Source organism: Thunnus thynnus, chromosome 11 (assembly GCF_963924715.1).
Source record: "Thunnus thynnus chromosome 11, fThuThy2.1, whole genome shotgun sequence".
Lineage (NCBI taxonomy): Eukaryota > Metazoa > Chordata > Actinopteri > Scombriformes > Scombridae > Thunnus > Thunnus thynnus.
Window position 1 is genome coordinate 22,636,830 of NC_089527.1, and position 24,331 is coordinate 22,661,160.

General features: G+C 38.2%; 1 protein-coding gene across 1 annotated transcript in view; it reads left to right on the plus strand.

Moving 5' to 3' along the window:
* uxs1 (UDP-glucuronate decarboxylase 1) overlaps positions 1–24,331 on the plus strand; it is a 57,342-nt gene that overhangs the window by 12,880 nt on the left and 20,131 nt on the right. The window contains exons 4-9 of the mRNA XM_067603882.1: positions 6,515–6,558; positions 8,465–8,525; positions 10,032–10,212; positions 13,893–13,997; positions 14,879–14,938; positions 15,357–15,478. Coding sequence (XP_067459983.1) covers positions 6,515–6,558; positions 8,465–8,525; positions 10,032–10,212; positions 13,893–13,997; positions 14,879–14,938; positions 15,357–15,478 — 573 coding nt within the window. The remainder of the gene's footprint in view (positions 1–6,514; positions 6,559–8,464; positions 8,526–10,031; positions 10,213–13,892; positions 13,998–14,878; positions 14,939–15,356; positions 15,479–24,331) is intronic.

The window sequence follows — 24,331 nt, forward strand, 5'->3', positions numbered from 1 at the left end:
ATGAGCAAATTTTTAGATGATCCACAGTCTAGCTTCAGCAACAACTAACTGCATAGTCAATTTAGTAGAAAAGTATTAGCGTATGACTGTCTAGCCAACACGTCACTGATATTTATTAAATATGAATACATGTTTGCCAGTACTGTTTTGATCCCACAGATACTACCTCTAAAATTCTGTTAAATTCCCAAGATATATGTTTTGTACCATATAACAAAATAGTTCAAAACTTTTTGACTAACAAAAAATCTGATGTTGGTGAAAATGAATAGAAATTTACAATGTCAATACTGTTGCAACTAATTGTTTGAAGGCATATCCACAGTTTTACAAATCAAATCAATTTCAAATAAGACACTAACATTTCATTCAGTGTAAGTAACCAAACATATGAAACATTTTTTATTGCAGGCCATGTTTTTGGACTACTTTATGTCTTATATTAAAGCTAAGCTATATATAATTGTCTCTATATGGACCAACCATCAGCCTGATGTACAACACACTACTCCACTCTAAGTGTTCCACTTGAGTGTCCGACCTCTGGGGAGGGTGGGGGCTTGTTAGTGGGTCCCCCCCAAATCACATGCTCTCCTCCTCCTAAACACAGCTATCGGCTGCACTCCAATTTGTGTGTAGGTTTGCAGGTAGCCCCTCAGTCTGGGTTTCAGACGTGGTGATAAATACACCCAAAGGCAAACCACCAGCTGAGGGATGGGTGAGGAGTAGGAAAAGGCAGTGATTGTGGAGGTCACAATTCCCCGAGGAGTCCACAAACATCATCTCGCCACTCTCTCTTAGCCTGCATGGATCCTCCTCATCATTAGAGTGCATATGGCAATCACCAACTGATTGTCAGTGGTTTTGCACATCCTGGCACAGACATCCCCTTGCTCCTTGTTGTAATCATCAAAGGTTTGTTCAAGATCTTTGAACATTTCTTCCCCTGCTGCTTTTTTTGAACAGTTTGTGGTACAGTCTGCAATAAAGAATGAGAATATGTCAGCATTTAAAATTTAAATATTTCACCTGAACTTCACAACAATTCCAATAGATATGGGGATATTATAATTGGTTGTTTTAATGAATTGATCAATCTTACCTGTTTTAAGACAATGCTGGAGTTGTCATTCAGTAAAAGATTAAACAAATGTTAGACATTTGTGATTGATTGGATTAGTCACTAATCTGTAGAGACAAGAGACTACAGTCAGAGAATTGAGTGAGTCACAGGAAGTAATTTCACATGGCATGCTCTAAGAAGAGTAAAGTCTGGACAGACTCTTACATGTTCCTTCTTCCCGTGGGCAATTCAAAACCAGTGTGCCTCATATGTTCCGAGACGGTGGCGAATGTGAAGCATCACTACGAGATAAAGCACAAATCTTTTGAGCAAACATACCCATTCAGTTCCAATCCGAATGCACAGAAAATAAATGATCTAAGAGCCCAATATGATCGATCCACTTTACTTTTTCAAAAGCTCTCTGTTATGTATTTCACTTTTAAATGCAGCCCTTATTTTACTTGAAATGAGAAAAGAACATTTATTCACTATTAGACTATTTATTTATAACATCAGTGTACAATAGAATGTTAGTTTCTTTCATGTTGTTGGTGTAGGCCTTTAAACTCATTCACACCTCACAACAACAATCAACAGTATTAATTTTGCTTTGCATTGAAGCAGCAATACTGGAGGCCAAGCAGTGGGCCTGTCTTTAACAGGCACGTTTTGAATGGGCAGATGTCAGTAAGACATTTGTTAAACCATATATTGTTTGAGTTTGATATCATATCAGTGACATAACTGATGACATATGCCCACATTCACTAAATCACTATTTTTTGTGAAAAAGCAATAAAGTTATCTGTGAGGCAGCCTTTAGGTGTTTCTGACTGACATACAAATATGCCTACATAAATATGAAATGGATTAGAAGTTTGAGATTATACAGGATGGTTGAGTTTATTGCATAAGTTTACATGAAGGAATTTATGTGAGCTCATATTAAACATACCTGATTAGTATCTGCTTTTTTTTTGATACATGGTGACACAACACAGCAGAATGAGGTCTTTGTTTAATGAAAACAAGCTGAAGAATTATGAGAGAAGTGTTTATAAGATCGAAAACACGTGCTTGGATACTAATGAGAAGAGAATGTGAGAAGATAGAAAGCCTGAAAAAGCATTACCCAATTATTTCTTAGAATTTCTGCATGGGTGCAAATAAATTTGACCACGACTGTAAATACTGTTTCCATTTGTGCGGCTCTTCTAGACTTTCCAAATGATATCGGACTGAATTGATCAAATTCTGACAGTGAAACGAATCATTCCGCGAGGGTTGTGATGTTCGTTAGTGCTGCTATTCTTCAATAAAAACAGGTCTACACAACAGGATATGGAGACATTTGGAGCTATTTGGTCAGCGGATTTATAAATACTGCAGGGAGGAATAGAACAAACAGAAACAGCCACCGTGAGATATTAGAGAGCTGTAAACAACAGGTTCTTAATCATTCTCGTAAACAGCCCACCTCCAACCAAAGAACTTACTGTACCTTTGCTAGTGATTGCGGTAAGACTCATCACAACTACCCTTAAAGCCATGGAAAAAAAACATATAAGAGTTATTTATCAAAAAACCTGCTCACACGCATTAAAAGAAAAATCAAATTTTCCACTGTTATGCCCACAGAAATGATAAGGAATATCGATCATAGTAGTAGTGTTGATTAAATCCTAACGATACCCATCCCTATTATTAATACATGGACTAACACTGGACAACCCCTAAATTAAAGTCAGAAGTAAAGTAAGCCTGTATTTTAATTTTTATAGAAATAAACAAGCGATGTGCTTATATTTTTATTACTTATAAGTGCAACTCTCTAATACTGTATTTGAAATTTAAACAGGATAAAATTACTGATTTGGCCTTGAAATTATTAATAAGGTTACAACTTTTTTATGTAACAGTTTTTGTACTGCTGTCAAAACTATGTGTTAAGCAATAGTCTGTTAAGGCTGATAACAACATCATATTAAATGACAGTTGCTTACCATAGGAACTTTGAATGTGTATTTTATGTTCTTGAGAATCCTGTCTGCACTCACTGACTCATTCCCTGTAGTTGAAGTGTGCATGACAGATGGCTGTGGAGAAATTACAGGATTAACTAGATTAAAACTATGATTAAAAAAAACTGCTTCATAGCACTACTAGAGGTCAGAAACTCCAGAGTACCTGTAATCAGTACAGCTGTCTACACAGGATGCGTGACTGCTGCTCGTGTTTCATTCAGGCTACACATGTGTAACAGCGATGGAAAGCATAATTTTACACCTCAAGTCTATTTTCTTCTGTGTGACACACATGACTACAAATGTGTGTTGGGCTCTGAGCACTGCTGAAATGCAGATGACCTGTGTAGACGCACAGACGGTGGACTGAAGCTGCTGCTAAGCCTTTGTAGACATTGTGTCATCCTCATGTAGTTTCTGGAATATATCTTTTATTATAGTGAAGTAACTTTTAGTATCTGGACTGATAACATTTTTCAGAACTATCATAGTTATTATGTGGTACTGTAGTGAGTGTGACATGCGACATGCACTCTCCTAAATCCAGCAAGCCTGCCAAACCCTGATGGAGCAGCAGGAATGTAATTGAAGAGGTTGCAAGGGCCTAACACAAGAGAAAACGCCCCTGTTGCTCTGTGCAGTTATGTTATAGTAGTAGAGCTCTAGTCAAGACCATTTAAGTGGAATCCATGACAAGTCCAAGTCCAGGCAGCTCCGAGTCCAAGTCAAGAGAGTCCTGAGGGGGTCCAGTCAGAGGCAAAGCCGAGTCCAGAAAAAAGGGGGGGGAAAAAGAGAAAAGAAAAAGCATGCCCATTTCACCTGAGAAAAAAGTAATGATATAAGAGAACATATTATTGCACAATGTTGCTGTCTAACCGTGATATATTTCCTCCATGGGTTTGTATTCATGGCCGCAGCTACAACTGACAGCAGGAAGGTCATGGTCTAAGCTTCACATTCTACACTTGCATGCAAATTACTCATGGTATTTTGAAGGCTGATTATAATAATAATTACTCAACATCTCAACCTTTGACCTTTCTTTGGCATATACATGTATATCTATATACTTGCAGCAATAAGACGTTTTGGTGGGTAGTAAAAAAGTTCCTCAGTAGGTTGCAATGGAGGAATTCTGACCTCAGTAAATCATGGTTACAGCCATGTATATCTATCCTCAGATGATTGAATATGTACCTACATACATGATCTGACACAAATACAATATAGATACTTTTTTAATAATACATTACACTGCAAGTCATTCGTGTAATACAAATCAATGCTGATTCTTTATGATTTTATTCGGCCATGATTTAATATTGATTAAACTCAGATTTTATATTTTTACTGCTTAATTAGCTTAAGTGTATTATTAAGATCAATACTCACTTCTAAATTCTAAATTTATTTTCAGTAGCACTATATGGGAGCATGTCCTTGTTATTCATGATATATGAGCTGAAGTCTCTGTGGTGTGCCACTGGTATATCTTACTGATAGTGTTGCACATTTTGATGACTTGCAAACACAGTGTAATTCAGGCAGCGTTGAACATGGTGGAAACTGACTCTATTTACGCACACAGAAACACACACAGACACAGAGGCACAGGAACATGAAAAGAAAGAGCAAGAAAGAGAAACCAGCTGGACTTGGTCGAGACCGGAGGCTTGAAGTTGAGACAGTGGTCTGGGACCAAACACCTTCGAGACAGAGACAAGTCCGAGATCATAAAAAACATAGAGTCGAGTACTACAGCCCTATGTAGTTGTATCCTAGTTTGCCAGTGATGTTGAATTGTACCAGTTCTGTAACAATTGGATTTTGATCTTAAAATATTATTCAACAATAATTGTGGAGCAAACATTGACACCAGCGTGAACATTTGATAATGATTGAAAATAATAGTGAGTAAAGAGTAAGTAAAGACCTAAATGTCTGCTGTGGAACTTGAACTTTAAATTCTATTACCGTATCCTGACCTGACGCCAGGCACTCTCATCACATCTGACTTGTTAACATGATACATTTTTCATGTACAGTTACTGGTAAATCACTGTTAAAATGCCATGTAGGCATGAACATGATGTTTTCTATACTTTTCCAATTACATGTTATCCTACTGGTTGAAGAATGTAGCCTATTGCTTAAGCCCTTATATACATGATTTCATTAATCTGTAACAGAGCCTTTTTCTGGCCTGCTGTTTCTGCTTGATGGTGGAATCATCAGGTTATCAAATGACTGGCATTGCACTGAGAGGAGATGTGGTACTAAGATATGGCAATTACTTAACTCTCCAAAATGCCAACAGGTCTTTTATCAGCTGCATCCTGCAATGTGGAGGAATGAGCATATTTTTATGTGGTTGAATTTACATAACAGAGAATCAAGACACACATCTACATACACACAACTCAGTTGAAAAGTCAGCTACATAACACAAATTATAATTACCTCTGTTGCTTATCACATGTTGCAGGTGCTTGCTGAAATAATTTCAGGTTTGTTATCAGGCTGACCTTAGAGTTTAAAGAATTGACTTGCCTGTGAAATCCATCACATATCTTGCAACCTTACAAGCAATGTTCTGTCCCTAGAAATCATTATGAACTACAAACTACAGTGTAATGATCATTTTACATCATGACCATGATAAGACAAATGGAGCTGTGAAATTATTTATACCTAGAAATTAGGAAACAGCCGAGAATGTCAGGTGTTATTAATGTTTGAAGGAGAATTCTTATTTTAACTTGACTTGTGACTTGTTAACTTTTCCTTTCATTGGTCATCTTGAAATTGAAGCTTGAATCCAAACTTCTATCCATGATACTGTGGCAGTTCTTGCTGCCATTATCTGTTATTATCTAGGGTTGAGTGAGCGTGGGAGTCTGATGTGTTTTAAGGTTATTTATGTAATTGCCCTATAACAAAGGGTTATTTGACAGGAGCATAAAGAGGATGTGGCAGTTGCTATTGGGATTGTCGCTTCATTATCACTGGCTTACTGTTGCATCATCCAAGAGGGGGGGGGGGGGGGGGGGGGGGGCTATTCTGTAAACGTAAATAAATGATGAAAGGGAAAGAAGATTGCAGGGTTTTAAAGATGACTCCAACACCTATTACAGTCAATTGTCTTGACCTGGTCTGCTAAAATATTCCCATATTTATTCTAATATTTGAAAGGTTGTTCTGTGTCAAACAATTTGTCATTGTTTTTTGTGTAAAATAATGTATAGAATTTGTAATGTATAAAAATCTTTGACACACATGTTTGTGGTAAAGGCCTACATAAATAAATGAACATAAAAATGAAATTAACTGTATCCTTACCTTAACATGCTGATGTGGTAACACAGCCTTCAGCACTGATTTGTGCTCTCATCTCATCCATCTCTCATTTCTCCTCTCACTTAAGGCTGTGGCTCCTCTCAGAGAGAAGATTCGTGATCTGGAACAAAGGTATGTGTCTTTTTTTCTTTCTTTTTTTTTCCGCTTTTCAGTACATATGTATACATATATGCTCAAGTAGTTTTTAGTAAAAAAGGAAGTCTGACAATTAGTATCTCTTCTTAGTCTCAATACAAGTAGATTTCTGTATTCCAATACCAACTCAAATTCTCAATGGAAGTGTCTGGGCTAGTAATTAGACCTATATAATAGGTATGTTTGAATTACTAATTTTTTATTAATTTCTTTCAATTTAAACCAGAACATCTTGAATGATTATACCATCTAAATAACATGAGCTTTGCCATGTAAGACCTGTTTTAAGCCCAATGAAGAGATGCAAGCTGTACTGATTTGCATGGCTTTCCTCCACAGTCACCAGATCTCAGCACTATGATATGAATTTGAGAATGTGTGAAAAAGGATAGAGCAAAAGATATTGTAATATTAGAGGTCGTGTGGTGCTTGTGGTCACGTGACTTTGGCATAACAGGCTATCTGTGAATGAAACCCATATATGAAAATATTGCAGCAACTGATGGCACATAAATGATGCTTTTAAGAGGCTAATTAGTGAGGCAGAAATATAAAGGCACTTATGATGATTGCATACACATGTCCCTACTGCATGTTGCTTTCTATAAACCTGCAATATACCAAAGGATTACTATACCTTTTAAAATGAAGGTACCATACAGAGATGTTGGACGAAGGAGTGCAGGGGGTGTGACTATTGACAGCTTCTCTTTACTGCACCAAACTTTTTTTTTTCTTTTTTTCGTGCTTAAATTTGTGGGACTTTCATTTCTGTCTTTCATATTTCCTTACGACATAAAGAATATTTGCTTTCATAGCCTAGTGATGTGATCAGAAATGATAAGCCTGTCTCCTGCTCAAATATTTGTACCTTCAAGGGCCTATGATTTGCCAAATCACTTTTGATTTTGCACTTCTTATTAAAGGATTTTAATAAGGTTTCATGATTGATTTGAGCATGTGTGACATAGGCTATGCCTCTTTGATATGAACCATTTTTAATTGTCATAATAATAAAGATGCTTTGTGAACATCTAAATCTTACTTCCTAGTTTTCTTAATAGCTGTATATGTCTCAAATTATATGAAATTAAAGTCTTGGGTCAGGCTCATTAATAGCTCAGTCTAATCAGCCCCCATCCCCCCATATTTACAGCACCCCCTCCCAGAAAATAGTTCCAACGTCCCTGGTACCGTATATCCATGTAATCCTTCAGAAAGACCACAGTGGAATAATGTAAGTGAATTGTGTAGAATATTGAGCACCTACAGGCTTATTGGTGAACAAAGCCCCTGATTTTCTGTTCTGCAGCTACTGATGATGCAATAGTGCTGTCAGAGATTATTTGAGACGTGTGAATGCTGTTAAGGCAGAAATGTGATTTATGTACATATTTTGGTGATTTTAGGACAATTCTAGTTAATTAGAACTTGGTATGATAACATTGTACTCACACGTCATTTTTGAGTTCTGGCAAGAACACAAAATCATCAATCAACATAAATTATTCAGATTTTTCTGATTAATTAACACAAAGGTAATCTTAAAATAAAACATAAAATAGTTGTAGATTAAAAATCACCTAAACACTGCCATTATTTCATTCAGTAAATCTGTATTTGTATGTGAAAGAAAGATACAGTAAGACACCCTATTGATTCAGTTACTGCTAACCAGAAAAGAAAAGTTACTCAGGCAAATCTGTTCATTTATGGTGCATGTTATGAGAGCACAGCTATCATAAAACTGAAAGCTGTTTTTTCAGTTAAACAAGAACTGGATTTACAGAGAGCTCATAGATGTGATTCTGTTTTGCTTCCTTCTTATTGAGTTTTTATTCCAGATGTCCATCACTAAGAAGTTTTATCTTCTCTCTCACAGTTTTTCTCAGAAATACCCACCTGTGAAATTTCTGTCAGAAAAGGATCGGAAGAGAATTTTGGTATGCCAGAAACACACAACTGCAGATGCACAATCACATTACAATAATCAATATACTGAAGTCAAATTTTGCACAGACATTCATGTTCCCCGGTTAAGTCCCACTGACTTTAGTGATCCCCTGATGTTTCATCCAGCATCGCTATGAAGTTTACATTTTGTGTTTATGAGTGAAATGTCTCAGCAACTATTGGATGGATTGGCATGAAATTTGTTACAGACATTCAACTTCCTATCTGGATGAATTGCTTTAACTTTGTTGACCCCTGACCTTTCAAGTCGCACCAAATTTTAATTTAGTTTCTAATGCTAATTAGTAAATGTTAGCTTGCCAACATGTTAAACTAAGATGTTAGCATTGTCATTGTGAGTATGTTGGCATGCTGATGTTTGCATTCAGCTCAAAGTACTGGTGTGAAATAAGGACTAGACTCATGGTCGTGGTCTTGACCAGGTGACGAAGAATTCATCAAAATTTAAATTAAAATTCCATTTGTTGCAAGGTTATCATGTATTGATGTTTGTTTCAGTTTTTTCTGTCATTTCTATCAGCAATAATAACATTGCTCTCACCAAATTAATTGCTGAGATCTCAACAGCAACATTGCTAAAAAGAAGTCAGATGAGGCAAGAAACACAAGCAGTCTCAAAATCATACAGGTTTTAAACAAAGCACGTTTCACCTGGGAAATCACAGACACACTGTCTGCACTTAATGCAGAACCCTGCTTGACCTCATGTTTGTAATGAAACTGTTTTCATTTGCTGTAACTTGAAATGTTGTTGTTTAACTGAGTGGACTTGTCCAAAGTGGGTTCACTTTACTTTTGTTTTGCCCCACGGCAGCGGCAACACACTGAAGGTGGTAAGGGGGTCAAGCAGTTTCATAATTGTCAACTTTTTCACTTGGGTTTGCAGGTCTGATTTCATTTTGGCAAAGTTCTTATACAGACTGTGTACTGTAGCAATGTTTCTGTGTTCCCAGTCATATACTTTGGTGAGTACTATGATTTCAAACCTGGAAGGAATGATGGGAAAAACTACAAAAATAAGACTGGGAATTTCCTTTAAATACTGCACATTGTGCTTTATATCTTTTTCTTTCTGTGCTTTATTCTCAATTTTGTTACTGTTTATATTTGTACTTGAAAAAAACTTTATTGTGAATAGATTATTTCATATGCTGTGAGCTCCATTTTCATTTTATTGAATAGTCATTCTATTTAAATAATGTTTAGCTTACAGATTTTAACACTTTAACTATTAACAACAACAATTATTGCTTTATTGATTAAGTCTTCATTGTCGCCTTAGTATATTGAAAGAATAATTAAACACAAAATCAAGTTTTTTCATGTTACTCTCCGTGACGTTAGCAAGCCACCTGTGCCTACCGCAGAGCCACATCCCTGACCTAAGGCAGTGTTTCATTGCTCTTTAAATGGAAAACTGTTATTGCAAAAATGTCCTTCACTGATGTTATCATACTTGTGTATTCTCCCACTAGATTACTGGTGGGGCTGGTTTCGTGGGTTCCCACCTGACTGATAAACTGATGATGGATGGCCATGAGGTGACTGTGGTGGACAACTTCTTCACAGGGAGGAAAAGGAATGTGGAGCACTGGATTGGGCATGAAAACTTTGAGCTCATCAATCATGATGTGGTGGAGCCTCTCTATATTGAGGGTGAGGAAGAGAGTAAATGTGGGAAGTGATTAAGTGGTTTTTGCTTACTGTTGAGAATCCAAGTAGGACCATCTTGGCCAGAGCCAACTAAAAATTCTCAAATTTTGAGGGAGCCAGGGAGGGCTTAGCTCGCCCAAAAAGTGACCTGAACTCCCCCAAAAGCGTTAGTTGAAGATTGGTTGATTATTGATTTTAACTATTTTAAAGGTGACAACATGTCAATATTGTGTTTTTAGCTTGTTTCTGCTGCCCTCCAAATGGCCATAAAATCAATTATTGCAGGTTATGAAATCAAACAGATTACTGCAGAAAGACAGAAGTTATCTGCTCACTTCATTGCATGATTACCCCTCTATTGAGCTCAGGCCAAGACAAACACATCTATTATGTATAGTTACCTAGAAAGGATTATCTAAAATGTCTATCTTCATTCATTTAAATTATTTTTTCTTTACTTCATAGTGTTTGCTCATCTTTTTTTTTTTCATCCAAGAAAATAATCATCCTTTATTCTTTCTGTGGTGACTAAAGCCCTTTTGAATAGCAAATGTCAGCTCTCTGCCTCTGGAAAATGTTTGCCAAAGCAATCATTTAAAGTCATTCAGATGTACAAATTGCTCTCGGCATACAGCAATTATGTTATGTATCTAATAGCTTTTATTGGTGAATCCCTTTTTTATTTAATGGGGCAGATACTGTACACAGCTCACAAAATTTGTCTCTTATTGCCATAATGGAGAGATTTTTGTTATGTTAGCAACAGAAAACATTAACACACCAATGGTGCAGGTTTAATGCTAGACATAGGCTCTGAATTTTTTGAGCTCTGAGTTGTCCTCAGTTTATTCTGTCCAGACATAAAAAAAATACTCTACATTGAGTAATGAGATGTGTCTAATGTGGCTTTTCCATAAAAACGTTACCTGAAAAGTCTTCAAATGATGTTTACTCTTTCTCCGTGATTTAAAAATCCCAAATCTATGAATATGCAAAGATTTCTAATTTCAAAAGTTTAACTGCTGAATACAAGATAACTCCTGCTTCACTGAGAAGTCCACTCTGTGTATGTGCACTGGAGGCTTCAAGTTTACACTTCACATTTGTGTAAGTTGCATACTGGACCACAACTGACTTCAAACTAGTTGTGATGTCAAAAATCATGCTCATATGTACCCATCTTAAACTCAGATTTAAGGTGAACACAAAGAAACTTTCCTATTCAGCAGTTTAATGTGAAAACGGCCTTCTTGTGTCAAACTTTGCACATATACATCATTCTGCACAGTGAAGCACAAACACCCAACTGAAAATAGAAGACGAAAAGCACATTTTTGAGTGAAGGGGGAAGTATTTTGTTCAATCTTTAGGGGCTGTCTGAAGCTTGTCTAAACCTTCTTGCCACAACACATCAACACAGACAAAATACTATGATGCACTACAAAATATCATAGGAAACCATCAACAGAGCTCCGCAACAAAGACAAAGGGTGCCCTGGATTTTTTGGCCCCCAAGGTGAACTCTACCTTGAATTAAAAACAATCTATTAAAAAGTATATTTAAAAGGTCTAGTTGTTAATGGACGGGATGTGTTATCTTGGTTGTTAAGGCCCGGCTTTGAAAGTTATGTGAGCTTGTTAGAGGCAATTAGATCAGACTTTGTATCACTGCATGTAACCTCAAAGTGATCAGAGCCTATATAGGGCACAGTCAGGACACTAAGAAGGTTAAACAGAAATGCACACAGGTTTAAGTCATTGTAAGAACTTTGCTTTCATATTGTTAATTTTGGGGTCGACTCATGATTTTAATCAATTTTTCTCCCTCCCTGTAATATCATAATTTTGTAAAGCTTTGATTGCCTTCTGGCACTGTGTGATGGTATTGTGTAAATGTTAAAAGGTAACATCCATGGGGGTTTGAAGAGGAGTTTCTAGGCTTTATTCAACCAGTGTCAGGCTTAATTTCTTTACTCCATAAAAAATGGTCATACATATCCTTAAAATGTGAATCACTACAAAAACCTAATTAAAAGCAGACATGGGGAGACTTCTTGCTGCTTCAGGATGACCCTGATGAATGCCACAAGTAAATGGTAATTGGACCGTACTTGTATAGCGCCTTTCTAGTCTTTCCGACCACTCAAAGTGCTTTTTACACTGCAAGTCACATTCACCCATTCATACGCTGATGACAGGCACTACTATACAAGGTCCCAACCTGCCAATCAGAGGAATCTAACCATTCACACACATTCACACACTGATGGCACAGCCATCAGGAGCAATTTGGGGCTCAGTATCTTGCCCAAGGACACTTTGACATGTGGACTGGAGGAGTCAGAAATCGAACCACCGATCTTCCGATTACTGGACAACCCATTCTACCTCCTGAGCCACAGCCGCCCCAAACACCGAAATACGTTGGTCTAACAATAAGTTGTTCTTTATGCTTCAAGAGTTGCTGGAGTTTTGACCTCTTTAGAGTTCTTGTTGCCTCTTGTGCCTCTGTATTTTCTGGAGGAAATTACAATGAATAGAGAAAGGTTGAGAGATAAGATTGAACAAGCAGTGAAAGAGGAAATAGTTTTGAGTCATGGATCAAGAGGTCAAGTTTTCAATAGGTATAGTGGGTGTTTTACCATGTTCCCAGTTCCATTTAATCTGCAGAGTATCTTTGTTGTGATTCGTGTTCCACAGAATTAAATCCATTTTTCTTGTGAAACCCAATGTACTCACAAATCCACAGGAAGAAGGAAACATTGAATGAAATTTTTTTATAAGTCACATGGACAAGGCTTTGGTCCATTACCAACTTGATGTTGTATTCCGAACTCTTAACACACACGTGATTACCTGCTATTTCGATGTGCACATGAAACTCATCATACATGTTACCAGTTGTACATGGTCAAAAATGTGTTTTGATTCAAACGTATTTGCAGATTCCTCTAAATTCTAACGGCAGGCATCATTGGATGTGTGCAATAAAATTACATTACGACACAATCCACTGTCGCAAGCAACAAAATATATGTTACTGCATTCTAGCCCCCAAACACAAATTGCAAGTATTTACACTTATAATCCTCAAAATACACTTGACCTATACATATACTGTGAATTAACTGTTGCATAAACTTAGATAACACTAGAACATATATAGCATGTGATTATAACAGAAAGAACTCACCAAATATTAGTATGTGCCTAAGTGGCTCTCACAATAGGTGATGAAATTGGCCTTGAAAAGGGTTGAAAGACATGGAGAGACTTAGAAAATTGGATGGTAAGTGGTCCACTTATCATCTTCCAATTTTTTTTTTCAATTCTCTGCCACTTTAAGTGGAAGAGAATTGGTGAGCGATGTTGAGAGAGAGAGTACTTACTTGAAGACATACAAGGCAATAGATTTGTCTAAGTGCACATAATGTTCTCTCAAAGTATCAATGTTATTAGCTAACATTATTACAGAAAACAACAGAAATCGAAATCTCTTCTCCTTTCATGTTGCCACCTTAAAGGATGGCTAACATTAAATACATTCAAGTTAAGGTTTCAAAAACCAGCAGCATTTAGAAAATTTAACACAGGAAATCATTCAGTTACTCTGCCATTACATTTTGCTGCAACTAATGTTCGTTTCAAAGTTAGATTATTAATTTTTCTTCTGCTCTTCACAGTGGACCAGATCTATCACCTGGCTTCTCCAGCCTCTCCACCCAACTACATGTATAACCCCATCAAAACCCTCAAGACCAACACCATTGGCACTCTGAACATGCTTGGTGAGTAAATTCATGCTACTGACTGAGTTCTTACAGTATAAGGGTAGGATTGGTTTGAATCAAGGTTATATGTAAAATGTCCCCAAGACTTTTCTTTTAAATTTTTTGAAAAAAAAACCTCAATGTTGAATCTCATCATATTAACACAATAACCTTATTAGCATATCCACTGGACGAAATGCACATCAATTAAGCCCTCAACTGCTACATCATTAATTCAGCCTGTGAGGGAACTGAGAACATTCATCTTGCTTGATATTGTTTTCCAAATCACCATTATTATCCAGCAGTGCAACTGTTTGCTCTCTCACACAGATGGCAAATACTGTTAGCATTGCAGCTCTATCTGTAATGGTTCTGTCATGTGTAAATAAAGCCGTTATGAAACATTTATGTTACAGACACCTGTGTTGCAAATCCAGAATCCATTAGTTTAATTAATAGATGAGGCCAACACTGTTACAAACTGCATGTCTGAGAAGGGATAGTGATAATTGTTTTGTGCAGATTGAGGATTTTTTCCCCTGTGAATTCTTAGCAATGTGAGGTGTATTTTTGAGAGGCGTTTTAGAACATCTGTTTTCTTGTGAATGTCTGTGGAAAAAGAATTCAGAGAGCTGTGTTGGCTTGACCATATTCAGATAAAGTATTGCCAAAGCACGGTATGAATAAAATGTAACACACCTAGAATGTATTCAAACCATCGTTGTGGAGGGAAAAGATCTATCACTGAGTAATTTTGTAGATTGTGCAGCCTTGGCAGAGGTATGTGCTGTCTGACAGCTTTCTAGTGTGTGCATTTATCCAAGTTTTATTGCAGGATTTGATCTCCTTTGTGCTTAGACGGGAAGACTGTTCTCACTGTTTTGTTTGTCTCCTAGGCTTGGCCAAACGTGTGGGTGCCAGACTTCTCCTGGCTTCTACTTCTGAGGTTTATGGAGGTAAGAAGGAGGCTTCCTACTCACTCATTCAAGTGCTCTTTACATAACCAGATGTTATGGTTAGCCTTGTTTAAGAGGGAACATTTATGACCCTAAATCATTATCTATACTCGCGTACTTTTGTGCCAACAATCCCAGAGAGAGTCAGAAATTACTACTTGAAATGATTACTTAACTGAACTCTGCAGGTCAGTGAGCCTTTAGTGTTTTTTACTAGTTTAGGTATTTGCTGGGTGCCAAAATGCAGCACAGTTTTCTAGACAGACATGCTGTGAAGGTGTTCATGCTTATGTTATGATTGTACAAGATAACAAAAAGCATGCTATTCCAAATGAGCCTTTGATTCTCTTTGCAGAAAGCTGATGTCATTAGCTTTCAAATTGTGTCTTCAAATGTTGCCAAAATATTTGTTCTCCAGACCCTGAGGTACACCCCCAAAATGAAGAATACTGGGGCCATGTGAATCCTATTGGTCCTCGAGCATGCTACGATGAGGGAAAACGTGTAGCAGAGACCATGTGTTATGCCTACATGAAGCAGGTATCATTACTGTAACACTCAAGTATGCATTTGAAAAATAAGAAGCCTGAGACAGGTGATTTTCTTGTCTCGTAGCCACACTGTTCAGTATGATTGATGGTCATGTTAGTTACAGTGTGACTTTATCATGTGGTGATTTTTTTGTCCTTTTTCATCAGTAAAATAGTTTGAAACACCACTACAATTCTGCAATGTAACCATTAGCCAGATTGACAATTTGAATAAAATAAAATAAAAAACAAGATTGAATAAAGTATTGTAATAATGCCACTTTCACACTGTATATGACACAGGATTTTGAGCATGGGTCAAAGCCACATTGGAAACCAGACCTCTGGCCACTGGTTAACGCCATGCCATCACTGTTCACATACTGTAACTGGGAATCCACATAGAAAGCGAGACTTTTTATCTGTTCAATCCACTTAGACTCTGACCTGCGTTTGGACATTTCTGTCCACAGAATCAACTGTCTGTCAGTAGCTCCTGGGGAGCTGAGAGGACAGCAGCTGGCCAAACCACCTTCACCAGACTGACTGACAGCAGAAATTTAGTGAACCAAAGTAGTTTTCATGTAGGCTCCAGGGAAAGAAATCGACCATGTTAATATTTACTGATTCATTGATTTTATTTGCCCACCCACCACAGTGGGTGAGGGGAATCTGCCTGTAGTGAAACTAGCAAGCTCATAGGCAGACTGGGATCCTTGATCAATCAATATAGATATGGTTATTAAGTTCAGAACATATAAACAGTGGGATATTTGTCTGATTTAAACAGCTGTCTATGGAGATTATGCTTCACTAAACGGGGCAGAGGAGAGAAAAAAATAGAGACAGAGCATAAAAAAAACGTGGGGGGTCCTAGGGTGACATATGTCAGACACATATCTCTTGGATTCAGTGTCGATTTATACATTTGATAACATGGCATCTGTTCCCTGAGATGCTCAAGAGAAGGATGTCGTTAATGCTTCTAAAAACACTTTTTATATGTGGATTAGCGGTGATACCCTCGTTTGTAACTAAATTCTAAATATTTTGTACAATGCGAGCATTGTTTTAGTTTGAAAACTCAGGGGTTGCATTTAAGTCTCGACAGGTAGAAACGGATACTTGTGTAAACGATGATGCAAACACCCACATTTGCTTCCTGATTGGGTCAATCATGATGTGTCCTTCCCTGATTCGTCACGCCTTTATCACGTGATCCCTTTCTGGAAGAAAACAAATGACATCAGCCTTGACTACCAGTGGTTAATTCAACATGGATACAAAATTTCAGGTGTTTCTGACCTTGTTGTCTATGCTAGCAGCTGTTGTGCAGTTAAATTCTGTTTTTTATAATGCTACTACTGCCTACATGTGCAGGAGGCAAGCTATTATTTGAGTGATTTGCGACAATTCCTGTGTCCAGCAGCGTTATCAACCCTACATGGAGTGCTGGTTTTGGGTTTGTGGTTCCTGAGGAATGGTGAGAAAACTTTCGAATGTCCAGATAGGCCCTGATCAACCTCAGTGAAAGACTATGTCCGTATGTAGAAAGAGCAACAACAAAAATGAGGGTGTCCGTGGATGTACATAAAAAGGTAGCATTATTTGAGCGATGAGGGAGGATTGAGGGAAATCCGCTAATGCATTTGAACTATCCTGACAAGTTGTCTCAGTCATAATCCGACAAGTCTGTAAGGCCATCACCATGTTCTTGGGGCCACACTACATCAAAACACTGAGCACATAGCCCAAAGTGAATCTGAAGTGAAGTGATCTTGTTTTCAACTTCTACCAAACACACGGTATGCCACAATGCTTGGTGGCAATTGACTGCACTCACATTGAAGTAAAACAACCCCTAGCTAAATCCACAGACTACATCAACAGGAATGGGAAACATTCTTTGAATGTACAAACGTTGTGTGACTTCAAGTACTGTCTCATAGAGGTTGTTGTAAAATGGCCAGGTAGTGTGCACAATGCGTGCATATTTGCCAACTCAAAACTGAGTGGTGACCTAAAAGATGGGGCAATTCCCTCCTGCCCTAAAGAATTGGTGGGGGGCGAAGATGCTTTACCCTGTGTTTCTTTTTGGTGATCCAGCTTATCCCCTGATGCCGTACCTCATTAAGTAATACCCCAATGGCAGAGTTACTCCACAGGAGCAATATTATGGGCTATCACTTGGCAAGGCATGCATGGTGATGGTGTGCTTATTTGGACGTTTGAAGGCACGGTTGGTGACTTTGAGGAAGACCTTAAACATGGAAGACCTTTCTTTTGTTATCTATCTTGTTTTGTTCTGCACAACTATTATGGAGTTCACAAAGAAACTGCAGGGTTTCCCCTATAATTATACAGGCCTAGTGGCCCGTCAGGCCAAAAAAATATTTTTTTAATGCCAAATATCCATTCATTTGGAAATCAATAGCGAAATCAATAGTTGCCTCTGTGCAGCGCTGTTCCAAAATGTGAGTGAACTTCTTTGTTGTTGTTGTCTGGGAAACTCTTGGTAGCATAGCTCCTTTAAGGAATAGGGCAGTGTGTAATGTGTGTGTGTAGCGAGTGGTTGAGCGAGTGCAAGCGGTAGAAAAGTGACAGTGAATGCGAGCAGAGCAGAAGAAAAGGTTAGCAGTAAGTTGTCAATCTGGCAGTAAATGTACAGTACAGGCTACAGTGAGTCAGTAAAAAATGCTCATTCTCCAGACAAAGAAAAGTCACATCTGTTGTTTCCCCAACTGCTGGAAAAGTGAAGGGGGTTAGCTTCCAAAGTTAGCAACAATGGGTTAGCCCAACCTGACGATGCTAAACAGACAAACAGAGAAGGGGGTCTTTCCTGAGCTTTGCTCAGTGCATCCACAAATCCCCAATTGGAAGTAAAAATAACAGACGTGGCCGAAATTATTGGTACCCTTGCATTTTATTGAAATAATGCACCATTCGCCCTGAACAGTGTTGAAATTAAAAGATATTTTATTATCAATGCATATCTATGTTTGGTTTGCAGTGGAACAAAAAAGTTGTGAAAATAAGTGAATTCATGTTTATTCTACAAAGACATACTAAAATAGCCTGGACAAAATTATCGGTACCCTTTTAGAAATTGTAAGAAATAATTGATTTTTAGTGATAAATTAAGCAGACTATTGTGTTTTATTTTATAATCACTCATGCAGCCAGTTTGATAGGAGAAAATTACTCTGTTGTGCCACTGTGTGCATCACATTGAACATGGAAAACAGAAGGAGAACTAGAGAGTAGTCTGAAGAAGAAGTAGAGGTAGAAAAAAGGTAATAGCCAAGCATGATAAACGTAAAGGTTACAAGACCATCTCCAAAGAGCTTGAAGTTCCTGTGACCACTGTTGCCAATATTATTAAAAAGTTTAACCCCATGGAACTGTAGCCAACATCTCTGGACGTGGTCGCAAGAGGAAAATTGGCCCGAGATTGAACAGAAGGATTGCTCAAATAGTTGAGAAAGAACCAAGGAAAACTTTAATACAGATCCAATCTGATCTTCAAGTTCAAGGTACAATAGTTTCAAGTCACACCATCCATCACTGTCTGAATGAAAATGGGCTCAGTGGTAGAAGACCTAGGAAGACCCCACTTCTAAGAGGGAGACACAAAAAAGCCAGATATCATTCTAGAAAAATAAAATGATGCTCAAATCAGTTTTGTGTGACTGTAAGAAAGTAAACAGTGTCTGTGAGTAGAAAATGAATTTGTTTGATGCATCAAAGTTTAAAAGTTTGCTAGTATATGATAGCTTTGGTTAGCCTGCTGTTAGTGTGTTCAGCCATTTTGCAGTGATGGAAGAAGTATTCAGATCCTTTAGTTAAGTAAAAGTACTAATACCACATTGTGAAAATACTCCACTGCAAGTAAAAGTCCTGCAATCAAAACCTTATGTAAGGAAAAATATATAAGCCTTATCAGCAAAATGTACTTAAAGTGTTCAAAAGATACAAATGTAGGCTAAGTAAGGCACAAACATGAACAGTGCTTTAAAGTGTGAACCACAGCAAGAAGAGCTCTTTAGTCATTTACAGATGTGTATGTTCTCTGTAGTCACTGTTCAGTGCAGGTGAACTGTACTCCTGGAGGGGCCTTCTTGTGGGCGTGTGAGCATGGAGTCATATAATGGGTGGTACCTGAACCCACAATATGCTGCATCAGCAGCTCAATATTAGAGTTCAGACGGTTCATCGTACATGACCGCCAGCTCATTGTTTGAACAAACTTGTCGTCGGTCAGCCTCTTAATGTCCATATCCTCCTGAGCAATGGAAACTTCTCTTGAGTCTCCTGCAGCCACATCTGTTCCCTGAGATGCTCAAGAGAAGGATGTCGTTAATGCTTCTAAAAACACTTTTTATATGTGGATTAGCGGTGATACCCTCGTTTGTAACTAAATTCTAAATATTTTGTACAATGCGAGCATTGTTTTAGTTTGAAAACTCAGGGGTTGCATTTAAGTCTCGACAGGTAGAAACGGATACTTGTGTAAACGATGATGCAAACACCCACATTTGCTTCCTGATTGGGTCAATCATGATGTGTCCTTCCCTGATTCGTCACGCCTTTATCACGTGATCCCTTTCTGGAAGAAAACAAATGACATCAGCCTTGACTACCAGTGGTTAATTCAACATGGATACAAAATTTCAGGTGTTTCTGACCTTGTTGTCTATGCTAGCAGCTGTTGTGCAGTTAAATTCTGTTTTTTATAATGCTACTACTGCCTACATGTGCAGGAGGCAAGCTATTATTTGAGTGATTTGCGACAATTCCTGTGTCCAGCAGCGTTATCAACCCTACATGGAGTGCTGGTTTTGGGTTTGTGGTTCCTGAGGAATGGTGAGAAAACTTTCGAATGTCCAGATAGGCCCTGATCAACCTCAGTGAAAGACTATGTCCGTATGTAGAAAGAGCAACAACAAAAATGAGGGTGTCCGTGGATGTACATAAAAAGGTAGCATTATTTGAGCGATGAGGGAGGATTGAGGGAAATCCGCTAATGCATTTGAACTATCCTGACAAGTTGTCTCAGTCATAATCCGACAAGTCTGTAAGGCCATCACCATGTTCTTGGGGCCACACTACATCAAAACACTGAGCACATAGCCCAAAGTGAATCTGAAGTGAAGTGATCTTGTTTTCAACTTCTACCAAACACACGGTATGCCACAATGCTTGGTGGCAATTGACTGCACTCACATTGAAGTAAAACAACCCCTAGCTAAATCCACAGACTACATCAACAGGAATGGGAAACATTCTTTGAATGTACAAACGTTGTGTGACTTCAAGTACTGTCTCATAGAGGTTGTTGTAAAATGGCCAGGTAGTGTGCACAATGCGTGCATATTTGCCAACTCAAAACTGAGTGGTGACCTAAAAGATGGGGCAATTCCCTCCTGCCCTAAAGAATTGGTGGGGGGCGAAGATGCTTTACCCTGTGTTTCTTTTTGGTGATCCAGCTTATCCCCTGATGCCGTACCTCATTAAGTAATACCCCAATGGCAGAGTTACTCCACAGGAGCAATATTATGGGCTATCACTTGGCAAGGCATGCATGGTGATGGTGTGCTTATTTGGACGTTTGAAGGCACGGTTGGTGACTTTGAGGAAGACCTTAAACATGGAAGACCTTTCTTTTGTTATCTATCTTGTTTTGTTCTGCACAACTATTATGGAGTTCACAAAGAAACTGCAGGGTTTCCCCTATAATTATACAGGCCTAGTGGCCCGTCAGGCCAAAAAAATATTTTTTTAATGCCAAATATCCATTCATTTGGAAATCAATAGCGAAATCAATAGTTGCCTCTGTGCAGCGCTGTTCCAAAATGTGAGTGAACTTCTTTGTTGTTGTTGTCTGGGAAACTCTTGGTAGCATAGCTCCTTTAAGGAATAGGGCAGTGTGTAATGTGTGTGTGTAGCGAGTGGTTGAGCGAGTGCAAGCGGTAGAAAAGTGACAGTGAATGCGAGCAGAGCAGAAGAAAAGGTTAGCAGTAAGTTGTCAATCTGGCAGTAAATGTACAGTACAGGCTACAGTGAGTCAGTAAAAAATGCTCATTCTCCAGACAAAGAAAAGTCACATCTGTTGTTTCCCCAACTGCTGGAAAAGTGAAGGGGGTTAGCTTCCAAAGTTAGCAACAATGGGTTAGCCCAACCTGACGATGCTAAACAGACAAACAGAGAAGGGGGTCTTTCCTGAGCTTTGCTCAGTGCATCCACAAATCCCCAATTGGAAGTAAAAATAACAGACGTGGCCGAAATTATTGGTACCCTTGCATTTTATTGAAATAATGCACCATTCGCCCTGAACAGTGTTGAAATTAAAAGATATTTTATTATCAATGCATATCTATGTTTGGTTTGCAGTGGAACAAAAAAGTTGTGAAAATAAGTGAATTCATGTTTATTCTACAAAGACATACTAAAATAGCCTGGACAAAATTATCGGTACCCTTTTAGAAATTGTAAGAAATAATTGATTTTTAGTGATAAATTAAGCAGACTATTGTGTTTTATTTTATAATCACTCATGCAGCCAGTTTGATAGGAGAAAATTACTCTGTTGTGCCACTGTGTGCATCACATTGAACATGGAAAACAGAAGGAGAACTAGAGAGTAGTCTGAAGAAGAAGTAGAGGTAGAAAAAAGGTAATAGCCAAGCATGATAAACGTAAAGGTTACAAGACCATCTCCAAAGAGCTTGAAGTTCCTGTGACCACTGTTGCCAATATTATTAAAAAGTTTAACCCCATGGAACTGTAGCCAACATCTCTGGACGTGGTCGCAAGAGGAAAATTGGCCCGAGATTGAACAGAAGGATTGCTCAAATAGTTGAGAAAGAACCAAGGAAAACTTTAATACAGATCCAATCTGATCTTCAAGTTCAAGGTACAATAGTTTCAAGTCACACCATCCATCACTGTCTGAATGAAAATGGGCTCAGTGGTAGAAGACCTAGGAAGACCCCACTTCTAAGAGGGAGACACAAAAAAGCCAGATATCATTCTAGAAAAATAAAATGATGCTCAAATCAGTTTTGTGTGACTGTAAGAAAGTAAACAGTGTCTGTGAGTAGAAAATGAATTTGTTTGATGCATCAAAGTTTAAAAGTTTGCTAGTATATGATAGCTTTGGTTAGCCTGCTGTTAGTGTGTTCAGCCATTTTGCAGTGATGGAAGAAGTATTCAGATCCTTTAGTTAAGTAAAAGTACTAATACCACATTGTGAAAATACTCCACTGCAAGTAAAAGTCCTGCAATCAAAACCTTATGTAAGGAAAAATATATAAGCCTTATCAGCAAAATGTACTTAAAGTGTTCAAAAGATACAAATGTAGGCTAAGTAAGGCACAAACATGAACAGTGCTTTAAAGTGTGAACCACAGCAAGAAGAGCTCTTTAGTCATTTACAGATGTGTATGTTCTCTGTAGTCACTGTTCAGTGCAGGTGAACTGTACTCCTGGAGGGGCCTTCTTGTGGGCGTGTGAGCATGGAGTCATATAATGGGTGGTACCTGAACCCACAATATGCTGCATCAGCAGCTCAATATTAGAGTTCAGACGGTTCATCGTACATGACCGCCAGCTCATTGTTTGAACAAACTTGTCGTCGGTCAGCCTCTTAATGTCCATATCCTCCTGAGCAATGGAAACTTCTCTTGAGTCTCCTGCAGCCACTCAGGCTGCAGCCACCGGGTCTCTGGCGTCAATTTGTCACCATCTCTGCAGACAAGGCATCCTCTGCAGCTCCGTCCCCAAATGGCACGGACAACAACCCAGTGCCAGGCAAGCTGACAATTGAATCCACGGCCTCCACTGCCACATTGTCACGTCGCCGGTCTCAATGTCCCCCTGTTTGAGTAGCAGGAAGTCCTCCCCAAATAGACTCACAGAGCTAAAAAAAGAGCAAGGCTACCTGCCTATGGCCACTTTTTCTACCTGAATCAACTGCCTGCCTGTATCTGGCATCAGTTAACAGATGTCAATAAGTATTATGAAAATAAGTATGATGAAAAATTCCCAACATACTTCAGCACAGTATCAAGCAAGCTCTTGAAAATTTCATGCTTTTTTTTCCAAAAGACTTTTTGATAATTTTTTCCTGTTCTGACTTGATTGACGCCAGCCTTTAATGATCAGATATGACCGACTCCTCTTGCCTTTCCTTTAGGCAGGTGATATTTATTTATCTGCCTCTTCTTCTTCTGGCCTGCTTTCAATATCCAGCTGTCAGTCATTTGTGCAGAAAGACGAGGATATCACCAATTCCATCTATTGCCCAGTCATGTAATCAAAATTCATTAACATTTGAAAAGTGATGAGTATAGGTTATGCAGTGGTTGAAAAAACGTGTCTTACCTGCTCCTCAGACAGAAGGGAAATGTAAAGAGAACAAACTATTCATCAGTTGATTTCTGAATGACAGGTGTCATGACACATTTTAAACAAAATCTTACCAGCAAATGCAGATCCTGATAATGTACATGGCAAGCATCCACAGCAATATTGACAGTCATGTGATTTAGCTCCCCAATTTTATAATTAGAACTAGTGTAATTATATGGATTGTATGAATACCAATATTGATACTGGTTCTGCTTATCGATATTGATAATTGTTACACTTACTTATTGGTACACATTCCTCCATAATTTACGCTGAAACTTATTTACTGTTCATTTTTTATTATGACAGCATTTATGAAAATTGCTGTCTGGAGGTTTTGCTGCTTATTTATAACAAAGTAAACTTAAAGTCCTTCTCAAAAATTAGTTTGTCTTATTGATACTTCAATTGGATTTTTGAGCTTCACTGTGCAGAATGATGTGTATGGATGTGT